Source organism: Stenella coeruleoalba (assembly GCF_951394435.1).
Source record: "Stenella coeruleoalba genome assembly, chromosome: 4".
Classification (NCBI taxonomy): domain Eukaryota; kingdom Metazoa; phylum Chordata; class Mammalia; order Artiodactyla; family Delphinidae; genus Stenella; species Stenella coeruleoalba.
The window spans coordinates 70434121-70454892 of NC_137149.1; the positions used below are offsets into that span (position 1 = coordinate 70434121).

Here is a 20772-nt window from a genome sequence, read left to right on the forward strand (position 1 = left end):
CGCACAGGCTCAGCGGCCATGGCTCACGGGCCCAGCCTCTCGGCAGCATGCGGGATCCTCCCGGCCCGGGGCACGAACCCGTGTCCCCTGCATCAGCAGGCGGACTCTCAACCACCGCGCCACCAGGGAAGCCCCAAGAAGCATATTTTTATGAGCTAACTACTTCAGAAATACTTTTCTAAAGAAATGAGTAAGCCCTTGTAAACTACTATGAAGAATTCTACAATATATAGAACAATAAAGAAAATTTGCTCTAAACAACCTCATAGGATGGAGGAAAAAAATAGATCTAGACTTAAAAACTATGAAACTGACCTTTAACATAAACATATTATAACAAGTGTTTGCAATAATCTTATAAATATGTGTGCTGGTACTGGTGCTGAGGCAAGAAAGTGAACTCGAACTGTAACCCTTGTATGCCTTTATCTCAAAGTAGCCCAAACTAAATTCACCTATAATCTAATACCCAACAATAACAATAGCTTATAATTATTAGGTTTCCTTTATGTGCTGGCCACTATACTAAATACTTTACGTGCATTTTATCATTTAATTCTCACAATTATCTTATAAAGAAGGTACTATTACTGTCCCCATTTAACTTGAGAAAACTGCAGTTCATGAAGGTGAGATTTGAACCCACATACGCCTAGTCTTTTTTTTTTTTTTCAAATTTTAGCAGAGATTTATTCATGGATGGAAAAAAAGAAAGGGAGAAGGGGAGAGGAACTAAAAGGAACATATCTTGGAACACTTACATTCATCATAATCTTATTTAAACAGATTTACATGTGTCCGCACACTATTCAGAATGGTGACCCTTGGATAATCGAAAATAATGAATCTCGAAAAACAGCCTATTATTTTCACTCTACTTCACAGTTTTTTTCTGGGTTTTCTTGTCTGTTTGTTTGTTTCTTTCTTTATCAGCATGCAGAGCAGCTTATTGACATTTACTTCCCCAAATGACTTTTCCTCACTGGTTGAAAGAACTGGGGAGTTGGGAGGGGGTACAGATGGAAACCAAAGGTACACCTTCAATGTGCTTTGATGGACTGAAAAGCGGTTGGTCTGAGATTGACAAGCCCCCCATTTCAGAGGCTCAGGAAGTTTGGGCCCAAAATCTGAGTTCTTAATCCACTATGCTATATTGTCCTCTCATCCAAATGTACAGAAATCTAATATCAAATTTGTATTATTATTGAAACTACATTATGAGCTCCCAGAGAAATCTAATTTAATTAGGAAAGTACTCTAATTAGCATGATAAATAATTATAATCCCATTAAAGGTTTTTTAAAAAGTCTTACTTGACTTCTGACAGGGACAGAACCTTTTCCCAGATCGAGGACATTCTCCACAAGCACCTACATGGCAAACTTGCTCACACGTATGATTACCACATGGCAGTGTTTTCCCACATACCTAAAATAAAATGCAATAAGCACTAACGACTTAAAAGTTAACAAAAGACTTTGTACATGACATAATCGTTTCTCAGTCACAAATAAGCAACTTCTTTAGATTCCTCAAATTATGATGCTTTATATCTTACATAGGTATCACATGTATATATGCATAAGCATATACATACACATTGCTTATGCGCCAGGGAGTATATTTTTAAAATGTAATAAAGGAAAAAGAACATGCAGTTTCACATGGTCATCCACCAAAGATTTCCAAATGGTACTAAAACCATGCCAATTCTAAGACAATCTACAGAATCAATACTACTTCCAATTGGATTAACTCAAGAAGAGGGAAAAGAGGAAAGTACATACGTACTAAATCCAAAATTCAACAAATAGCTGTTAATTTGAAAAAAAATTAAAATGATATTAAATTGAAAAAGTTCCCTAAAACATGAATATAATGCATCTGAGTTGCTATTCTTCCTCTCCTTTTATCCAACTAAACCTCATTAGCATTTCTAATTGTTTATGCTTCTGTATACTTTAACACCCACTCCTCAAAATGCATATACACTTACTTGATCACAGTGCCACAGTGGACTTGCACAACTTCTTTCAGCTACTTGTTTGCCACAGACACACTTTTGCCTACTAACTCTTGGACAGGGTGGGCAACTTCCTAAAATCAAAATGATAAATTAGCATGGAATATTATAAAAGCAACACAGACTGCTTTGACTTCTGCTTAAGGCCGGAACACCTAACAGGTATGACCTTTTACCTGCATGACAAGGATTTTCACATTTATGTTGTCCACAAAGCAATTTCCGTCTACATGGCAGGTGACAGGACCATTCCTTAGCACTGCACCGACGAGGGATAGGTTTTGCTTTCTTACAATAACAAGTAGTTGTGACCATCTTAGGACAAGGAGGGCATGGACCTAGAATCCAATGAAAGGGGGAAAAAAAATCAGAAGTCAAAAGTAAAAATTTTCAGTTCCTACACCTATCAGTAATTTCTAAAGCTTTCCATACTGATACTTTAAAAGGCAATCCCTTCCAATATTTTCTTATGTAAACTTAAGTTCTGAGTTCAACTCTCACAATTTTTTTTACTTCAACATGAGAAGAAATAACCACCCACAATTAGAAATATAATATATAACTCACCTGGATGGCAGAGAAGTAAACACTTATGGCCACAAGGAGGTTTAAAATCTCTCTCACATACTTGGCCGCATGAATGAGGCACAAGCCACGGATCTAAAGGTGGATCTTCCACTTTGCCACAATAGCAGTAGTACCTACTAGGTGTGTCAGATCGTTTGTATTCAAACCTACATTTTGGACTATGAAGAATGAAATTGCTGAAGTTAATTTCAATTATAAAAGTGACATGAGGCAGAAATATAAATATACTTAATAACAGAGTATACACAATCAGTTTTATGTTAATGTAACCTCTGCTCCATCTTTATATTAGTAAGAAACAAGATTTTACTAAAATCAATTTCAACCATCTAGAAGAGCTCTGTCCAATAATTTCCTGAGATGATGGAAGTGTTCTATACCTGTCACGTCTAACACAGTGGCCATTAGCCACACATGGCTAGTGAGCACTTGAAATGTGGCTACTGCGTACAACTGAGGAAGAAACAATTTTCTATTTCATAATTTTTAAGAATTTAAATAACCACGTGTGGATAGTTGCTACCATATTAAACAACACATATCTAAAATACAGCTACAAAAGAAAGCAACATTAGCTTTCTACTAACAACCTGAACTTTATTCTTGAGATATTCATTCCAATTTTATAAAGTTCAATGTTTTAAAAGTTTGCTTGGGTGGTCTACAAATAAGCAAAATGTATTAGTAATAGCAAGAAGAAGAGAGACATCGGTTATAGGTAGGTAATACAGCAGCAAGAAACATGACTTAAAATCTAGAATTACGGGGAAAAATGTGTGAAAATAAACAAAGAATTTCGTATTTCTCAACATCTAATACAAAATATATATATTTCAAATGCACCTAGGTCAAAGAAAAGTTGAAATACTGTTGCACATTCTCTGCTAAAGCAGATTTTTACCTATCAAGATTAAAATAAAGCAGTTTTAGTCCTAGAAGCCAAACTAACATAATAAATATAGAAAATTTAATAAGATTGGATAATATACACCTGTAGTTTTTTGTTTATTTGTTTGTTTTCATTAAAATTAAAAAGAAAGGAAGAGAGAAAAAATGAAAACACAGTTTGGGAAACTCTGCCTATCCATGGTTATCTTTTTAAATAGATGAAATTAATTGGAATTAATTAAAATTCTCTTCTTGTTTCTTAATAATATAATATGAAGCATATTCCAAGTTTCCTGTGGGGAGCTGATTAAGATCCTTCCATGTTTGTTAATATACAGAGTAAATGCTCAGACAAATTTTAGATTATTCATACTGAGAGAGGAAAAGAAATTGAAGGGGCTAAAGAAAATGGGAGGTGGGAGTGGAAAAGTAATTTTGTATATGTAAAAGTTTAATATAGATTATTAGAGAAAAATGTTATGTTTTAGTAGTAACTTATAGTAAAAGAAAATTCCGTCACTAGTCTGGCTTTCTGTCTTTGGAAAATTGAAACTTGAGAAGAGAGTCACATGAAAGAGAAGAATAGAGAAATTTTTGATGTTTTCTTTATAAAAAGACGTTTCTGCATTTTAAAATATTTAACTCTTTTTACCTAGCAAATCTTCTAAATTATGGTAAAAGTTTGGATCATTAATTCAAGCTGGAAGGAAGGAAAGTGACTTACAACCCAGCTAAGGCTACAGACCGTGACTTTAAAGTGATACCAATTTACTTAAGTGTGTTGTTTTCTGTATGAAGAAACAGAGAAGGCAAATTATAGTGGTCCTGAAAGAATGTGAGGCTATTGATTTACACCTGCAGTTTTGAGAGATTTTGAGGATAAAATCGGAAGTCATTGATCAAAATGTTAGAGGACAGTCTTGTACAATGTGATACCAATACATACTAAAAGGAGCTCCAGAGAGAAGTACCAGAATTTTGATGGATTCTATTTCTAAAGAAATGAAAGTTCTTTAAAAAGGATTACTAAGGAGTCGTTTTGCAGGGGAAAAACAGAGTCTGAATTATTTATTAGTTAGCAAAAGGAACTAGTAGTTATATAAACTGGGGTGGCGGGGGGAGCCATTAGCAGGTCTCATATCTTCACAAACCAAATGACTAATTGAAGGCCAAGCACGGATACTGAAGCTGCCAATAAAGCAACTGAGGAGCTACAATTTTCATTTATTTTACAACTAAACATTCCAACTAAATTAGAAAAAGTTACCAAGGCCAGGGATAATCTCTCTTTCCAAAATCATCATCCGTCAAAGGAGAAGATACCAGAAACTGGCTGTCTTTAGCCCACTTCTGGATACAGGGCATGTGAAATATACAGAAACATCCTGAACAACTCCAAACCTAAGACAAAGGTATCAGAAATTAACAAGTATGCAATGATTTTTCTTTGATAATTCCACAATACTTTAAAATAAGCACCACACTAAACTATTTAAGAGCTACATAAGGATTAAGGAAAAAACTTTCCTTCCGGCATAACAGAAGAAATGTTTTTTATAAAAACTAATGTACATGTAGAACACTTTAAAGAAAAATAGTATTAATCATGCTGATTCATTCAGCTAGAAACAACTACTGCTAACGTTCTGCAGTCTCCAATTTTTTTGTATATATTTCATACTTTTAAAAAATGAGGTCATACTGTACTGATATATAACTTTATAGCCTTTTCTTTTAACACAGTATAAGCATTTACCCTTATCAAGTAGGTTCATACAATATGATATTTATAGCTGTACAGGAGATATCATGTTGATTTGTCTACCATAATTTAACCAAGTTCAGGTTGTTGGAAATTTAAGATTTTTCCAATTATAAATAACACCACAAAAAAAATCCTTAAACACAAATATGTACATACAATCTCTATGTTGCCCTACAGTTATATAAAACCTATTAGTCTAGCACTTAATGCTAAATTCTAAAAATTAGGTGAGCAAAAAACTTCAGTGTGTGTATATATATACACACACACACACAACAAACACACATATACGAAATTTAACAGCTTAAGGAATAACAGAAATTAATTTTTTTAACCAGCCAATACTTTGCTATAACTGACAAAAATCAGTTCACTTTTCATCATAACATTTTGCAGTTGTTCAATAAAATCAGACATGGAATATATTGCATAAGCCGGCAGGAGCACTGAAAAAAAGCCAACTTCTTAGATTGAGTTCCCCCCAAGGCAGTGCCTAAGAAAAGAACTGGGATGCATAAGTAAAAGGCCAAGATAGGGAAGAGGAAATACCAATAAACTGTATATTGCTGAGCTGACTATCACTAAGGGCCAAAGTTCAGTCCTGCTAGGGATGCTCTGAAAAACCACGTAAAACATGCCTAGGACACCCCCAGCCCCAACCACTAACAAACAGGAGGCTAGGGCAGTCATCCCCCAGCTCCCTATGGTGGAATGCTGCCCCAACGGACATTAACTCTGCTCTGCACTACACCCATTTCCTGGCTGAGTCAGTTCTCAAGGAGAAAGCACTGAGGTTGGAAAAAAAAAAATTCACACACATAGCAAGTGTTTACAGTGAAACTGCATCCGCATGCAGAGAGCCTATTCCTCCACTGCAGCTGAAATCAGAGTAAGACAACCAGATGTGACTCAGGGCACCAAAGGCACCTGCGTCTGCTACACTATCCTACCCGATATATTTTAAATTTCTGATTCACTCTACACGACCAATCCATTTCACATCTGACCTGTCTTTCTTTCTCTAGGCAATGCTGCTATAATAGCAGTGGATTAAGCTGAGGTCTAAATGGTGAGTCTATCATATTCAGTCATCACATCCCCTTAATTGCTTTATTAATGCCCTTTAAATGTATATATACATAACTTCACCGTTAGGCCATAGCGTCTCTACGTACATGAGTTTTCTCTGAATCCATCTCTCCCCATTAACCCTAGCCACTTTCCACACAAGAGAAGCTCACTAATAAACTCTAATTGTCATTGCTAGGTTTTACTTCCTTGAAGGCAGGGAGCATATCTATGTTATTTTAAACCTGCTGAAAGTAATGAAATATAGTTTACTTAATATTTCAGTATTTATGGGAATCTCTAAAGTACTGATACTAAAAATGCTTTATCAAATTGACATATGCATTGACACTGAAAATATTTGCTTCATTTATTTTAATAGTGCTAAAAACATTGATTGCTCATTTAGAGCTATTTTTCTTTTAATTAAAGATTCCCAAAAATTGAGTATCAATTCATAAAGAGAATTCTCAAATGAAGTATTCTTAAACAAAAATAAGCAAAAAGAATAATAAATGGTTACAAATTATAAATGCAAAATAAGACATTTGGGGGAGATAACAATAATTTAGATAAGGAGAAAAACTTACTGCTTGGTTTCTCTTCACTGAAGCAATACAAATTAAGCATGTCATAGCCCCTGCTTGAAAAGCTTCATTTACATACTGTTTTGTTCGCTCTAACTCACGAACATCTCCATCTTGAAATTTAAAAATTGAAAACTTCAGGTTAAGCAACATCTGAAAATAACACAAACTCACTAACAGCACCACATTATGTGAGAACTGTCTAGTAATACCAATTGCTCAAAATATAGCTGAAAAAATGAGAAGTTTAAGAAAAAAGCAACCAGTGAACTGCCAAGAGGTCACAAAGTCCATGCATTACATCTTATGTACTTGATTCAAAAACAGTTACCTTGACCTTCTCTCAGAGTATACTTGCTGTTACAGTCCTTAACAAATCTGGTGGGGGCAGAGTCACAGGCAACAGCAGCAAGATGTCAAGTAACAAGGGAAAGCATATCAAAAAGCAAAGTGAAAGGAACTGCAAAGTCAAAGCTCAGCAAAGCCATTGAACCTAAATATAAGCATATGCGTATGAATGTGTAAGTGTGTAAAAGTCTGTGTGTGTGTGTGTGTGTGTGTGTGTGTCTGACGCATAGCAAATTCTTAGTAAAAATCTGTTGAATGAAAAGATCCTGAGATCAATACAGTATAATAACCTTGTTTCATTAAATTATGCTATTTCTGCTAAAAAAGGAAGCATGACTTCTTAGATAAAAATTACTAGACTGTATTTCCTTTAAGCAACTATTAAGCATTTACTTGCTAGGCACTGTACTATTCTTATTTCAGTAAGATTAAATAAGCTATTTTTACTTTCATTTTACAGATGAGAAAACTGAGGCACAGAACACTTAAGTAACTTCAGTATGACTCCAAAGTGAGCCCTCTTGACGACTCTGCTATGCCACAGCAAGGGTTGAACACAGGAAGGTCCAAGAAATAACAGCACGATGAAAGGCAGAAAAGCTACCCAAAAGCACACACAACAACAAAAGGACGATAATCTGAGTCACTTTAGTGTAAGAGAAATAAACCTACAGGCCTTTAGTACAATAAAGATTGTTCAATAGAGGTTAACCGAGTCTCCAAGTACACTAATAATATAAACTATCATAAGTACAGAACTTCCCATGGCAATAAAATGGTACAAACCAAAATTTAAGTTACCAAAAAGAAAAATTAAATAAATAGGACACTTAGATAATTCTTTACTTTCTAAGATCATCCAAGTAAACACAACACTCACAAAAACTTGCTCTATCATAATATAAATGCAAGTATAATTTATGATATTATACAAAATATACATAAAATTACTCCCCAACTATAAAATATTATAAACTTATTAAAGACAATTGCTTTATTTTAAACCAATATCGAAGTTTGAAGAGATTCTTAAAGGCAGACTTAATAATCATATTCTGTGTACTTATTCTGCTTTCTGACACAGCTGGCTCTAACAAATGTATAACATTTTAAAATTTCATCTAATTTAACAGCTAACATGTAAAATAGAATATGAAAACAAGATGAACACGCTTTAATAAAATAAAGTCTAATCTTATACTCATAAAATTTATGTAAGATTTCTTTGAAAAATGTGTTAAAATTTGGCTGCAACAATAAAGTATACTGCCCAAGATGTCACGACAGATAGCATGGCATTTGAAGTCATGCATAAAAAGATCACTCTGGCAACTGAAGAAAAATGAGTGTGAAGGAGGCCAAGACTGGAAACATGAAGTACCTGAAGTTAAGAGGCAGTTAACAGCAGATAAAGCAAAAAATGACCTCGAGCAAGTTAATGCGTCTGTCCCAGTTTTCTCATCTTTAAAATAGTAACAATAGTAATAGTAATATCTACCTCACAGAGTTAATATGTGGATTTAATCCACATATTAAACAGCTGTAGGGGCCTGAATTAAGGTGATGATAGCATGTGGGGAGTGGTGGGATGAATTTAAGAAATTGAGGAAGTAAAACTCAGCAGGACTCGGTGACAATTAGATTGTGTTGCTTTGAAAAGTCGATGTTCAGAAGGAAAGAGTGCTGTGTTAGACGAGCTGTCTGACAGGCAGAGGGGAGGAGTAGTAGTGAATAAAACACACTCATGCGTGTATATGCCAACCCTGCTCCCAGATTTCTGGCTTAGGTAGGTGACTGGGAAAATTATAGTATTAATAGAGATAAAGGGAACAAGAGAAGAAATAAGTCATCTTTCAACATATGTTTGTGTTTCCATAGGCCAGCAAGACAGCGATACCCATCAGGAAGCTGACCATTCAAGTTTGAAATCTGAGATATCACAAAAGTATAAAGGCTGTGCTCAGACAGAAAGAACGAACTTCTCTGGTAAAGTTTTGGTATTCAATTCACTAATATGAGATGGGAACCATCTCATGACCCTGGCATTTATCATTCTAAAGTTAAGTGATCAGATTTCCTTACTTTGGTAGAGGCAAAGTACAGAACACAAAGGAACGAAAATCAAAATATTTATGGATTTGACATAATACCGTATAAGAAAAATTGCCTTAACACTTTAAGATGAAAGCCATGTTAAAAATTAATAAAAGTGGGACTTCCCTGGTGGTGCAGTGGTTAAGAATCTGCTTGCCAATGCAGGGGACAAGGGTTCGAGCCCTGGTCCATGAAGATCCCACATGCCGCAGAGCAACTAAGCCCATGTGCCACAACTACTGAGCCTGCGCTCTAGAGCCCGCGAGCCACAACTACTGAAGTCCGCGTGCCACAATTACTGAAGCCCTTATGCCTAGAGCCCGTGCTCTGCAACAAGAGAAGCCACCACAATGAGAAACCCGTGCACCGCAACAAAGAGTAGCCCCTGCTCACTGCAACCAGAGAAAGCCCGCACGCAGCAACAGAGACCCAACACAGCCAATAATAAATAAATAAATTTTTAAAAAAATTAATAAAACTTACAAATGATAAAAGTTTTCTAAACACTAGACAGAAATACTGAGTTATATCACTGAATTTCCTATTTAAAAATAAAATCTGTATCTAGAGTGGTTTCAGTGAGGTCTTCTTGAAGCAGGATACTTGAGGTTACTTTCTATGAAGTTCTCTAAAAGCAAGAAACCTCCTAACCTTAAGGTTCCTCTTTATCAATTTTTACGTGGCTCAACCAGACTTCTTAGTCAAGCTTCCTAATCTTAATTCCTTGGCAGATATGGTAAATTCCTTGGAAAGCTTTTTGATGATGTGTACCTATGTTCATGATGCCGTCAATATACTCAGGCAACTAATACGGATAATGCATGCAAGAATGTTTCCAATAATGACTATAAGCATAAAATGTGGAATGTGTAAGAGACTTACATTTAAAATAATCTACTTCTACACTTAGTCCCAAATCTTCACAGTGACATCACTTTGGCCGTCTCTCTCACAAACAAATGTGGCTTTGAGAGTAACCCGGATATATACAACATATAATGTGATTAAACACTTCAGACCTGAGGAGACTTAGATTTTTTTTACATATAAAAATCAGAAGTTGTAAGATATAAAATAAAGGAATTAAGTCAAGAAATGAAATTGACTTCAAGGTACATTTAACATGATGACAAAGAGAATAATGAAGAATAGATTTAAAGGAGTATTCAAAGTCCTCAAGTGCAATCAAATCATCATTAGGAACAACCTGACCCCACTCATTGCACAGGGACCTTTGGCATCCCCCTCCCAGCATTCTAATGAAATGCCAATTAAACACAAAAGAGAACTTCTAAGGCTGTAAGAGACATTGCCATCCTATTTGCTTTATAGAAAGATTAGCGTTATACAACGTATAACTCAAATAGTAAAAGGTACAAAAATTCAACTCTACAACACAAAAATGCTCATTCTTAAGATGCAAAACCTATTCCACATAGAGTAAAGGTGTCAGAAAAAGTCAGGAATGTATTTTCATTGATGTAAAAATGTCAAAATTGAAAAGCTCATACAGTACCTGTCTGAGTAGTGTAAGTTATAAACGTATTAGCAACTATTTTTCCTCTTTTTCCTTCAAAATCCTCATCTCCTTCTTCCTCAGATGAAGAGTTAAGGTGTTCTTCAACAAGTTTTTTGGCTGCAGCTTGATTAGCCTTCTTGATTTCCTCAAATTTCTTTTGAGACATCAGCTCTGCTTAAAAGAAAAAAAAATGAGTTTCATTTCTGCAAAACAATCTCTCAAAAAGCAAGGCATGATATACCAATACATTATTAAAATACAGATTTAAAAGTCATCTTTGGCGCATTCTATTTCACTATCATCCATGAAAAAAGTATTTTCAAATTTCTTGTCACACGAATAAAGAGAATACCACAATACAAACTTACACTTTTGTTAAATATTCCGCTAAATGCCAACTAATTGTTCTCGAATGACTAACAAATCAATTTTTAAAATTATAAAGCTATGATAAAGTATCAAAAAACTGGTGATCAACCTCAAAACAGGATATTAACAAAATTGAAGTGAGATGTTTAAAAATTGAATGGTACACAGTGATTTTTAAAACAAGGGAAGCATACCCACTGGGAGCACATCAGAATCAGCAGAGTCAGGCGCTTTCTCAAACCATCCTCTTGCACACTATAACCCAGCCTGTCTTGGCCCACCAAAGACCTTGCACAAACAGTATTCACTGTCTACCCACTATGTTTACAATCTGCTTCTTAGAAAGCTCAAGGACTTTGTGTCTTTATTAAGATGTGGTCACAAATCATACTTATTTAACATTAATCCCATACAAAATATTGCTAACATGGAAAATATGTCTCTTACAACAACTTCATTCCAAAAAGAAATGTTAAGTAAGTTTTGGATTAGTTCTTCTGCTATTCTGTTTAGCACTGTCTGTACCTGTATTTTTTTTTTTTTTTTTTTTGCGGTATGCGGGCCTCTCACTGTTGTGGCCTCTCCCGTTGCAGAGCACAGGCTCCGGACGCGCAGGCTCAGCGGCCATGGCTCACGGGCCTAGCCGCTCCGCGGCATGTGGGATCTTCCCGGACCGGGGCACGAACCCGTATCCCCTGCATCGGCAGAAGAACGCCCAACCACCGCGCCACCAGGGAAGCCCTGTCTGTACTTCTTGTTACTTGCTTAATAACACAAAAAGAATTAAATTACTTCACAGCACTTTCCCAATGAGACTTCAAACTCCTCAAGAGCAAGGACCATGAAAATTCTCTGCAAGCATTAAGTGTTAATAAACTCTTCTGGACAGCAACCATAGTTCAAGAAAGGAGTCACAACATACTAAACTGATCTTAATTCATTAGTGCCCATAATTAGTGCCACTTTACGCTTGAAACTGATGAGCCACTAAAAATACAAACTTTCTTATTTTAGGTGGTGTATTTGTACTTAATGATGTTTTATCTTTTATTTTCCTCATGAAATGTTTTCCTTCTCTTACTGCAGCCAGCTTGGCTGGGGACTACTCAGTGTTTCAAGTAAAACTGGAGGAAAATGTACAGTGCCCACATCGGAATCTTTGAGTACTAGGAGAAACGTAATTGCTATAAGATATATGACTCAAAACGTTATGTACAATAAGATGATAAATGTCATTATGAGAAATGAGCACTTAAAAGACATTTTTTAAAAGGCTGAATTAGACAGATATAATAAAAACATTCATAACCTGATCAATGGACCTACATAAGATCATCTCAAAGAAAGCTGACAAAGCAACCTTACCATATATTATTTCTTACGGTCAAATCTCAATTATCCAGTTAAAGGATGCTTGGTTTTCTACTATCCACAAAATCCAAGAAAGCTTACCAAAACTGTTCACAGTCCTCCCTCTCGCACACCTCACCACCACCTTCATAAACTCAGTAACCAAGAGAATACCACTTATCTTTAAAATTAGCTTAGGAGACATTCAGGAGCTCAATTTGCTCCTCCCCGCAAAAAATATATTTTGAAAAATACATTCTAAATACAACAATAAAATGATTTTAGGGATTATTCTCTTAGCCCCCTGAATTCTTTCATTAGTATGGACAACTTAGAATTGCGTGTGTGCTCCCAGGCTCCACCAAAACACTGCCTTGGATGAAGGATTACTGAAAGCTGGAGAAGGCCACACCAGATACATCCCAGAAAGGACATGAAATTTGTAACTAGGAACCGCAGTTGAAAAAAGTACCACAAGCTCAAGTGTTTACAGAACATAGATAATTAAAGTTACTAAACTAAGGCAATCAAATAAAAATGGAAAATGACAACTGGCCCCAGAAGTAGGAAACACAATGTCAAGTGGAAAGCCTAAACCCAATCTAAATAAGATTTCTGCGCCTCAGCCCAGCCGACTGTTGCCACGCACAAAAGTATCAATGCCACAATACCTTATCTTACAAGAAAAGTTGTTAACCAGATTTTTATGAGATTTTAAAAAGAAAAACCAAAAAACTGCTGGCAATCAATTCAGATTTAATGCATTGTGTTAACCAAACCAAACTATAGGCTAAATCAGCCCCCCAGGCCACTGTCTGCAACTGGGGGGATTCAGTAGGCAAAAAAGAGTGAAGGGAAGAACATTGGACGGAGAAGTAACACTGATTAATATCAATTACAGTGATGATGAAAGAGGTGTGATGGGAATCGGCCTAGAATGAGTAGCTGCCTGAAAGGTTTGAGAAGTGAGACCAATAATAAACTCCCGAAGGAGAAGGAAAGAAATGGATGCGAAGGCAGTTCTGACTAGCAAGTGCCTTAGTAGGTAGGCATCCAGGTGAGCCCGAGGACGGGAGCCATTCTCACCACTGGCCACGGAAGTCTGCGGCGCTTCAGATCCCGCGGGGCTGCGCCGGGCTGAGCTACCTGCAGCCGCAGGGGTTGCAGCTCCACCGGGAATGGGGCCAAGGCCAGCAGCGCCCACCGACCCCTTCTCTCGCCCTCCTCCGGCGCCGCGAAGATGGACTCCATTTCCTGGGGAGGGGACCGCAGTGGCCCGTCCTCGGGCTCGGCCTCGGCCACTGGCCACCTGGCGCCAGGAAGCTTCCATCCCTGTAGAGGGAAAAAAAAAGAGTGGAAGGAGCGTGAGCGCGGTGGTACCAAGGCGGGGAAAAAGGACAGCGGGGGAAGCCGGTGTGAGAGGCGGAATGAGGACGGCCTCCGCGGGGTGGGGACCGGGTCTGAAAAGGTCGCGGCCCTGTCTCTCCCAGAGGGCGAGTCCCCGCTGAGCCCGGGCTTTGGAGATGTATCGAAGAGGAAGAGGACTAGGCAGAGAAATGGACCGCGAGTCAAGGGGCATCCAGCGCCGAAGAAGGAGAACCTGGGAGGAGGAAAGCGCCTCCTCGGACTCAGTTGGAGCGCCGTTACGGGAGAACTGCAGACTGACCCAGCGGCTGCCGCCGGGAACCAACTGCAGTAGCGAACCCAGAGGAAAGAAAGCTACGTCCCCTTACTGACGGCGCCCGCTTTCAACGACTACAGTTCCCAGAAGCCCCCGCCCACCGCTCGCAGAACGCGTGGCATCACTAGCCGCTTCCTCATCCGGAACCGTGTCTGTGTGTTGGGGGTGGGGGGGGGAAAGGCCTCGGAACGCATGCGCTAACTGAAGCGGGCCTTCGGAAACTACAATTCCCGGCGTGCTTTGGAGCTCGGACAGGGTGGGCACACAGAGAGGGCGCAAGGTGGGGCGGAGGTGTTCAAAACCCAGAGGATGCCGCTTTTTCCGTGCGACTACCCTAAACCCAGCTCGGTATCGGGAGGCTATCTCAGGGGTCGTAATTGACTGCCCGCCATCTTTAGCCTCGCCTTCGGGCTTTCTGGTGGTAGGAAACTTTTCTCACAGAAGGGAGGAGGCACTTATAAAGAAGACGCTTCGGTGTTGGGGAAGAGGGAGGGAAAGCTGAGGGCGTGTTGCGGAAAAGTGGCTGGAGTGGAGAAAGTGCACTTCTGAATTGTAAAAGCAATGTAGAGGATAAATCTAACGGCATTATTATCATAGTCCTTTATAGTTAACAATATACTTTTCCTGAAGCAAGCCGATTTTTACCGTCACGACAGCTCTCTAAAGTAGCCTTTATTAAGGAAAGTAGGAAGGAGCCAGGTCTGGTCCTGATTCTTCTGACTTCGCTGTTTTCAATAAGAAATAAAGAAAGAGGAGGGAGTGGGAGAAATTTCAAAAATTCGGGGTTGTATCTGGGATAGAGAAATACACTGATTGCTGTTTGGGACTACACGGTCCTTTACAAGCCTTCAACCTAATTAATTCCTCTACATTAATAATAAGTACCGGGCTTCCCTGGTGGCGCAGTGGTTGAGAGTCCTCCTGCCGATGCAGGGGACACGGGTTCATGCCCCGGTCCGGGAAGATCCCACGTGCCGCGGAGCAGCTGGGCCCGTGAGCCATGGCCGCTGAGCCTGCGCGTCCGGAGCCTGTGCTCCGCAACGGGAGAGGCCACAACAGCGAGAGGCCCGTGTACCGCAAAAATAATAATAATAAGAAGAAGTACCTAATATTTATATAGCATTTATTAAGTTCCAGGCATTATTCAAAGCGTTTTACATATATATGTATATTAACAATGTGGTACTCACAATAATCCTGTTATCCCCATTTTACAGCTGAGAACACTGAAGCACAGACAGGTTAAGTAAGTTGCCCTTGTTATAGCCAGGTATTATTACCGATTCCATTTTTTAAATTAGGAAACAGAGACACAGAAAACTTTCTTATTCAGCATCCTAGCAGAGCCAGGATTGCAACTGAGCTGTGTGAATCTTGGACTATGCTCTTAAAAACGCCATACTGTATTATTACTGTGAGAAGGTATTTAATGTTTACCTAGAAATTCCAGTTACTTTTAGAGGACCTAATCAGGCAAAAATACTCACATAATCAGTTTTTCCCCTGCCATATTATACAATGATAATTGATAATCATAATAATTACTGTGGCATCAAAAAGAATGTTATGTGCTCTCTGAATGAGCAAACATTTATTATAGTATTATAGTAAAGTTTAGTAGTGGAGAGCTGATATATATCATAATGTGGAAGCATATGTAAATTGAGAATACAGTTCAAAAGCTACCATTGCTGTAATTTTTACTTTGAAACTTCAGATAACATTTGAGGAAAACAAGAGTTCTTTCTGTTTATCAAAAGGGAACATGAAAAATATATGAAGCTGATAAATATATAGTTAAGATTATAAACATTGAGAAATATAATTGTATAGTTCTAATTAATCTTAATTCTTAAAAATACTACCCTCAAGAATAGCTAAAAACAAAAGACTGGCTAACTGTTGGCAACTGGAACTCTCATACTTACTGTTGGGAGTGGAAATTGGTTCAAACACTTTCGAAAAATGTTCAGCAGTATCTATTAAAGCTAAACAGGACTTACTACTAAAGCATGGGACCAAGCAGTTACACTTCTGAATATATACTGAAAGACATGAGTGCATAGCTCCACAAAAACTCATGTTTATAGCAGCTTTAGTCATAATAGCCAAAAACTAGGAATAACCCTCATGTCTATCAACAGGAGAATTTAAAAATTAATTGTGGTATATGCATATAATGGAATGCTATGCCAAAAATATATATATACGTGTAGCAAGATGGGTGAATCTCAAAAGATATCATGTTGAACAAAAGAGGCCAGATGCAACAGAGTACAGTAGGTCCCCTACTTACGAACCTTCAAGTTGCGAGCTTTCAAAGATGCAAACGTCTGTTCGCATGTCCGATCACATAAGTTAGTTCACGTGTCTGGTGTACACTGTCACATGTGTGCATTGTTTACAAGTGGTTGTGCTTTTGTGTACTTTACTATACAGTACTGTATAGAGTACAGTGGTACAGTATCTTTATTTCAAGCCCAGAATGTCCAGAAGCAAGAGTAAAAGCAGTGATGATGTAGCTTGTACTGCTAAGAAGCGCCAGGAATTGGAGGCCCAGAGAAAGGACGAAGAGAGACAAGAAGAAGAAGAAGTAACTGAAGAACCAAAGAGATTCACAACGCAGGAAATGGCAAGGGGATTTTCTTTATTTGAGGAGGCACTTAGTTTTTGAGGCACAGGAGAAGAACATAGAACGGTACACGAAGGTTGCAGCAACCCTTCAGAATGCAATCCCGTGTCATCTATGAAGAGAAAAAAAGAGCTACTACCCAGACATCACTGGATCATTTTTTCAAGAGGGTAGATAGAATGAATCCAGCAAGGGACCATCACCTGTGCCATCAACGTCAGGCGTGAGTGAAATTGCAGCTCGCCCTCCGTCTCTTATTGCTGATGATCCTTCAGCCCTACCATCTCCCACCTCCTCTCCCTCCTCCAGTCAGTAACTCTTCTTACCTGTTCACTCGATGTCACCCCCTGTATGCCAGCTGTTGTACTGCACTACTGTACTTTTCAAGGTACTGTACTGTAAGATTTAAAATGTTTTATTTTTTGTATTTTTTTATGTATTATTTGTGTGAAAAGTATTATAAACCTATTGCAGTACAGTACTGTATAGCGGACTGTGTTAGTTGGGTACCTAGGTTAACTTTGCTGGGCTTACGAATAAATTGGACTTTGAACGTGCTTTCAGGATGGAAGTTGTTCATATGTAGGGGACTTATTATACCTACTTGTGAATCCAATTTCATGAAGTTCCTGAACAAGTAACAGAAGCCAGATTAGTGCCTATTTCTTGTAGGGGTGGGAGGATTTTAACTGGGAAGAGCAATAAGGTATCCTCCTGAGTGGTGGAAAAATTCTATCTTGATCTAGGTAGTAGTTTCACTTATGTGTACACATGTAAAAACTCAAAAAATTATACATTTATGATTTGTGCAATTTACTATATGAATGATACACATCAATTTTTTTTTTTTTTTTTTTTTGCAGTACGTGGGCCTCTCACTGTCGTGGCCTCTCCCGTTGCGGAGCACAGGCTCCGGACGCACAGGCTCAAGTGGCCATGGCTCACGGGCCCAGCTGCTCTGTGGCATGTGGGATCTTCCTGGACCGGGGCACAAACCCGTGTCCCCTGCATTGGCAGGCAGACTGTCAACCACTGTGCCACCAGGGAAGCCCCACATCAATTTTTTAAAAGAATTATGAAATTAAAGATGATAATACAAATAGATGGAGAGATATACCATGTTCTTGGATTGGAAGAATCAACATTGTGAAAATGACTCTACTACCCAAAGCAATCTATAGATTCAATGCAATCCCTATCAAACTACCACTGGCATTTTTCACAGAACTAGAACAAAAAATTTCGCAATTTGTATGGAAACACAAAAGACCCCGAATAGCCAAAGCAATCTTGAGAACGAAAAAAGGAGCTGGAGGAATCAGGCCCCCTGACTTCAGACTATACTACAAAGCTACAGTAATCAAGACAGTATGGTACTGGCACAAAAACAGAAAGATAGATCAATGGAACAGGGTAGAAAGCCCAGAGATAAACCCACGCACATATGGACACCTTATCTTTGATAAAGGTGGCAGGAATGTACAGTGGAGAAAGGACAGCCTCTTCAATAAGTGGTGCTGGGAAAACTGGACAGATACATGTGAAAGTATGAGATTAGATCACTCCCTAACACCATACACAAAAATAAGCTCAAAATGGATTAAAGACCTAAATGTAAGGCCAGAAACTATCAAACTCTTAGAGGAAAACATAGGCAGAACACTCTATGACATAAATCACAGCAAGATCCTTTCTGACCCACCTCCTAGAGTAATGGAAATAAAAACAAAAATAAACAAAAGTGACCTAATGAAACTTCAAAGCTTTTGCACAGCAAAGGAAACCATGAACAAGACCAAAAGACAACCCTCAGAATGAGAAAAAATATTTGCAAATGAAGCAACTGACAAAGGATTAATCTCCAGAGTTTACAAGCAGCTCATGCAGCTCAATAACAAAAAAACAAACAACCCAATCCAAAAATGGGCAGAAGACCTAAACAGACATTTCTCCAAAGAAGATATACAGACTGCCAACAAACACATGAAAGAATGCTCAACATCATTAATCATTAGATAAATGCAAATCAAAACTACAATGAGATATCATCTCACACCAGTCAGAATGGCCATCATCAAAAAATCTACAAACAATAAATGCTGGAGAGGGTGTGGAGAAAAGGGAACACTCTTGCACTGCTGGTGGGAATGTTAATTGGTTCAGCCACTATGGAGAACAGTATGGAGGTTCCTTAAAAGACTACAAATAGAACTACCATATGACCCAGCAATCCCACTACTGGGCATATACCCTGAGAAAACCAAAATTAAAAAAGAGTCATGTACCAAAATGTTCATTGCAGCTCTATTTACAATAGCCTGGAGATGGAAACAACCTAAGTGCCCATCATCGGATGAATGGATAAAGAAGATGTGGCTCATATATACAATGGAATATTACTCAGCCATAAAAAGAAACGAAATTGAGCTATTTGTAATGAGGTGGATAGACCTAGAGTCTGTTATACAGAGTGAAGTAAGTCAGAAAGAAAAAGACAAATACCGTCTGCTAACACATATATATGGAATTTAAAAAGAAAAAAAATGTCATGAAGAACCTAGGGGTAAGACAGGAATAAAGACACAGACCTACTGGAGAACGGACTTGAGGATATGGGGAGGGGGAAGGGTGAGCTGTGACAGGGCGAGAGAGAGTCATGGACATATACACACTAACAAACGTAAGGTAGACAGCTAGTGGGAAGCAGCTGCATGGCACAGGGATATCGGCTAGGTGCTTTGTGACCGCCTGGAGGGGTGGGATAGGGAGGGTGGGAGGGAGGGAGACGCAAGAGGGAAGAGATATGGGAACATATGTATATGTATAACTGATTCACTTTGTTATAAAGCAGAAACTAAGACACCATTGTAAAGCAATTATACCCCAATAAAGATGTTAAAAAAAAGAATTATGAAATAAAACATAGAAAAAATAAGACATCTGAATACCTTTATTGTCCAGTGATTTAAATAACTGTGGTTTAATTGTATTTATTCGTCCATTACTGACATGTCTTCCTTTTTTTTTTTATTGGAGTAAAATTGCTTTACAATATTGTGTTAGTTTCTGTTGTACAATGAAGTGAATAAGCTATATGTATACCTATATCCCCTCCCTCTTGGACCTCCCTTCTCCCCTTCCACCTGCCCATCTAGGTCATCACTGAGCATCAAGCTGAGCTCCCTGTGTTATACAGCAGGTTCCCACTAGCTATCTATTTTACACATGGTAGTGTATTTATGTCAAACCTGATCTCCCAGTTTGTCCCACCCTCCCCTTCCCCCCAGCCGTGTCCACATGACCATTCTCTACATCTACATCTCTATTCCTGCCTTACACCTCACACTGGTCAGAATGGCCATCATCAAAAAATCTACAAACAATAAATGCTGGAGAGGGTATGGAGAAAAGGGAACCCTCTTGCACTGTTGGTGGGAATGTAAATTGATACAGCCACTATGGAGAACAGTACGGAGGTTCCTTAAAAAGCTAAAAATAGAACTACCATATGACCCAGCAATCCCACTACTGGGCATATACCCTGAGAAAACCATAATTCAAAAGGACACAAGTACCCCAATATTTATTGTAGCACTATTTACGGAAACAACCTAAATGTCCAATGATAGATGAATGGATAAAGAAGATGTGGTACATATATACAATGGAATATTACTCAGCCATAAAAGGGAACAAAATTGGCTCATTTATAGAAATGTGGATGGACGTAGAGTCTGACATGTCTTCCTGATATGGATTCTTTCTGCCAGTGTATCCATACATGCCTCCCTAAAAACATTTACCTTTGACAGATACATCTATACTTAGGTAAACATGGTGCCAGTTATCAATATATTGCC

The 20772-nt window shown here is 38.3% G+C and overlaps 1 protein-coding gene across 7 annotated transcripts in view; it reads right to left on the minus strand.

Annotated features, from left to right (window-relative positions):
• NFXL1 (nuclear transcription factor, X-box binding like 1) overlaps nucleotides 1-14337 on the minus strand; it is a 53189-nt gene extending 38852 nt beyond the window's left edge. For 2 of the 7 annotated variants that reach the window (XM_079920826.1, XM_079920832.1), the window contains exons 1-8: nucleotides 13686-14309; nucleotides 10878-11051; nucleotides 6923-7032; nucleotides 4767-4900; nucleotides 2591-2769; nucleotides 2200-2361; nucleotides 1997-2097; nucleotides 1314-1428 (exon numbers count right to left, since the gene is read on the minus strand). In XM_079920826.1, the coding sequence (XP_079776952.1) occupies nucleotides 1314-1428; nucleotides 1997-2097; nucleotides 2200-2361; nucleotides 2591-2769; nucleotides 4767-4900; nucleotides 6923-7032; nucleotides 10878-11051; nucleotides 13686-14178 (1468 nt within the window). In that variant the 5' untranslated portion in view covers nucleotides 14179-14309. Of the gene's footprint in view, nucleotides 1-1313; nucleotides 1429-1996; nucleotides 2098-2199; nucleotides 2362-2590; nucleotides 2770-4766; nucleotides 4901-6922; nucleotides 7033-10877; nucleotides 11052-13685 lie in introns of all 7 variants that reach the window. The other 5 variants (XM_079920831.1, XM_079920830.1, XM_079920829.1 and 2 more) reach the window with 5 other exon arrangements.
• Nucleotides 14338-20772: the final 6435 nt, after the last annotated feature.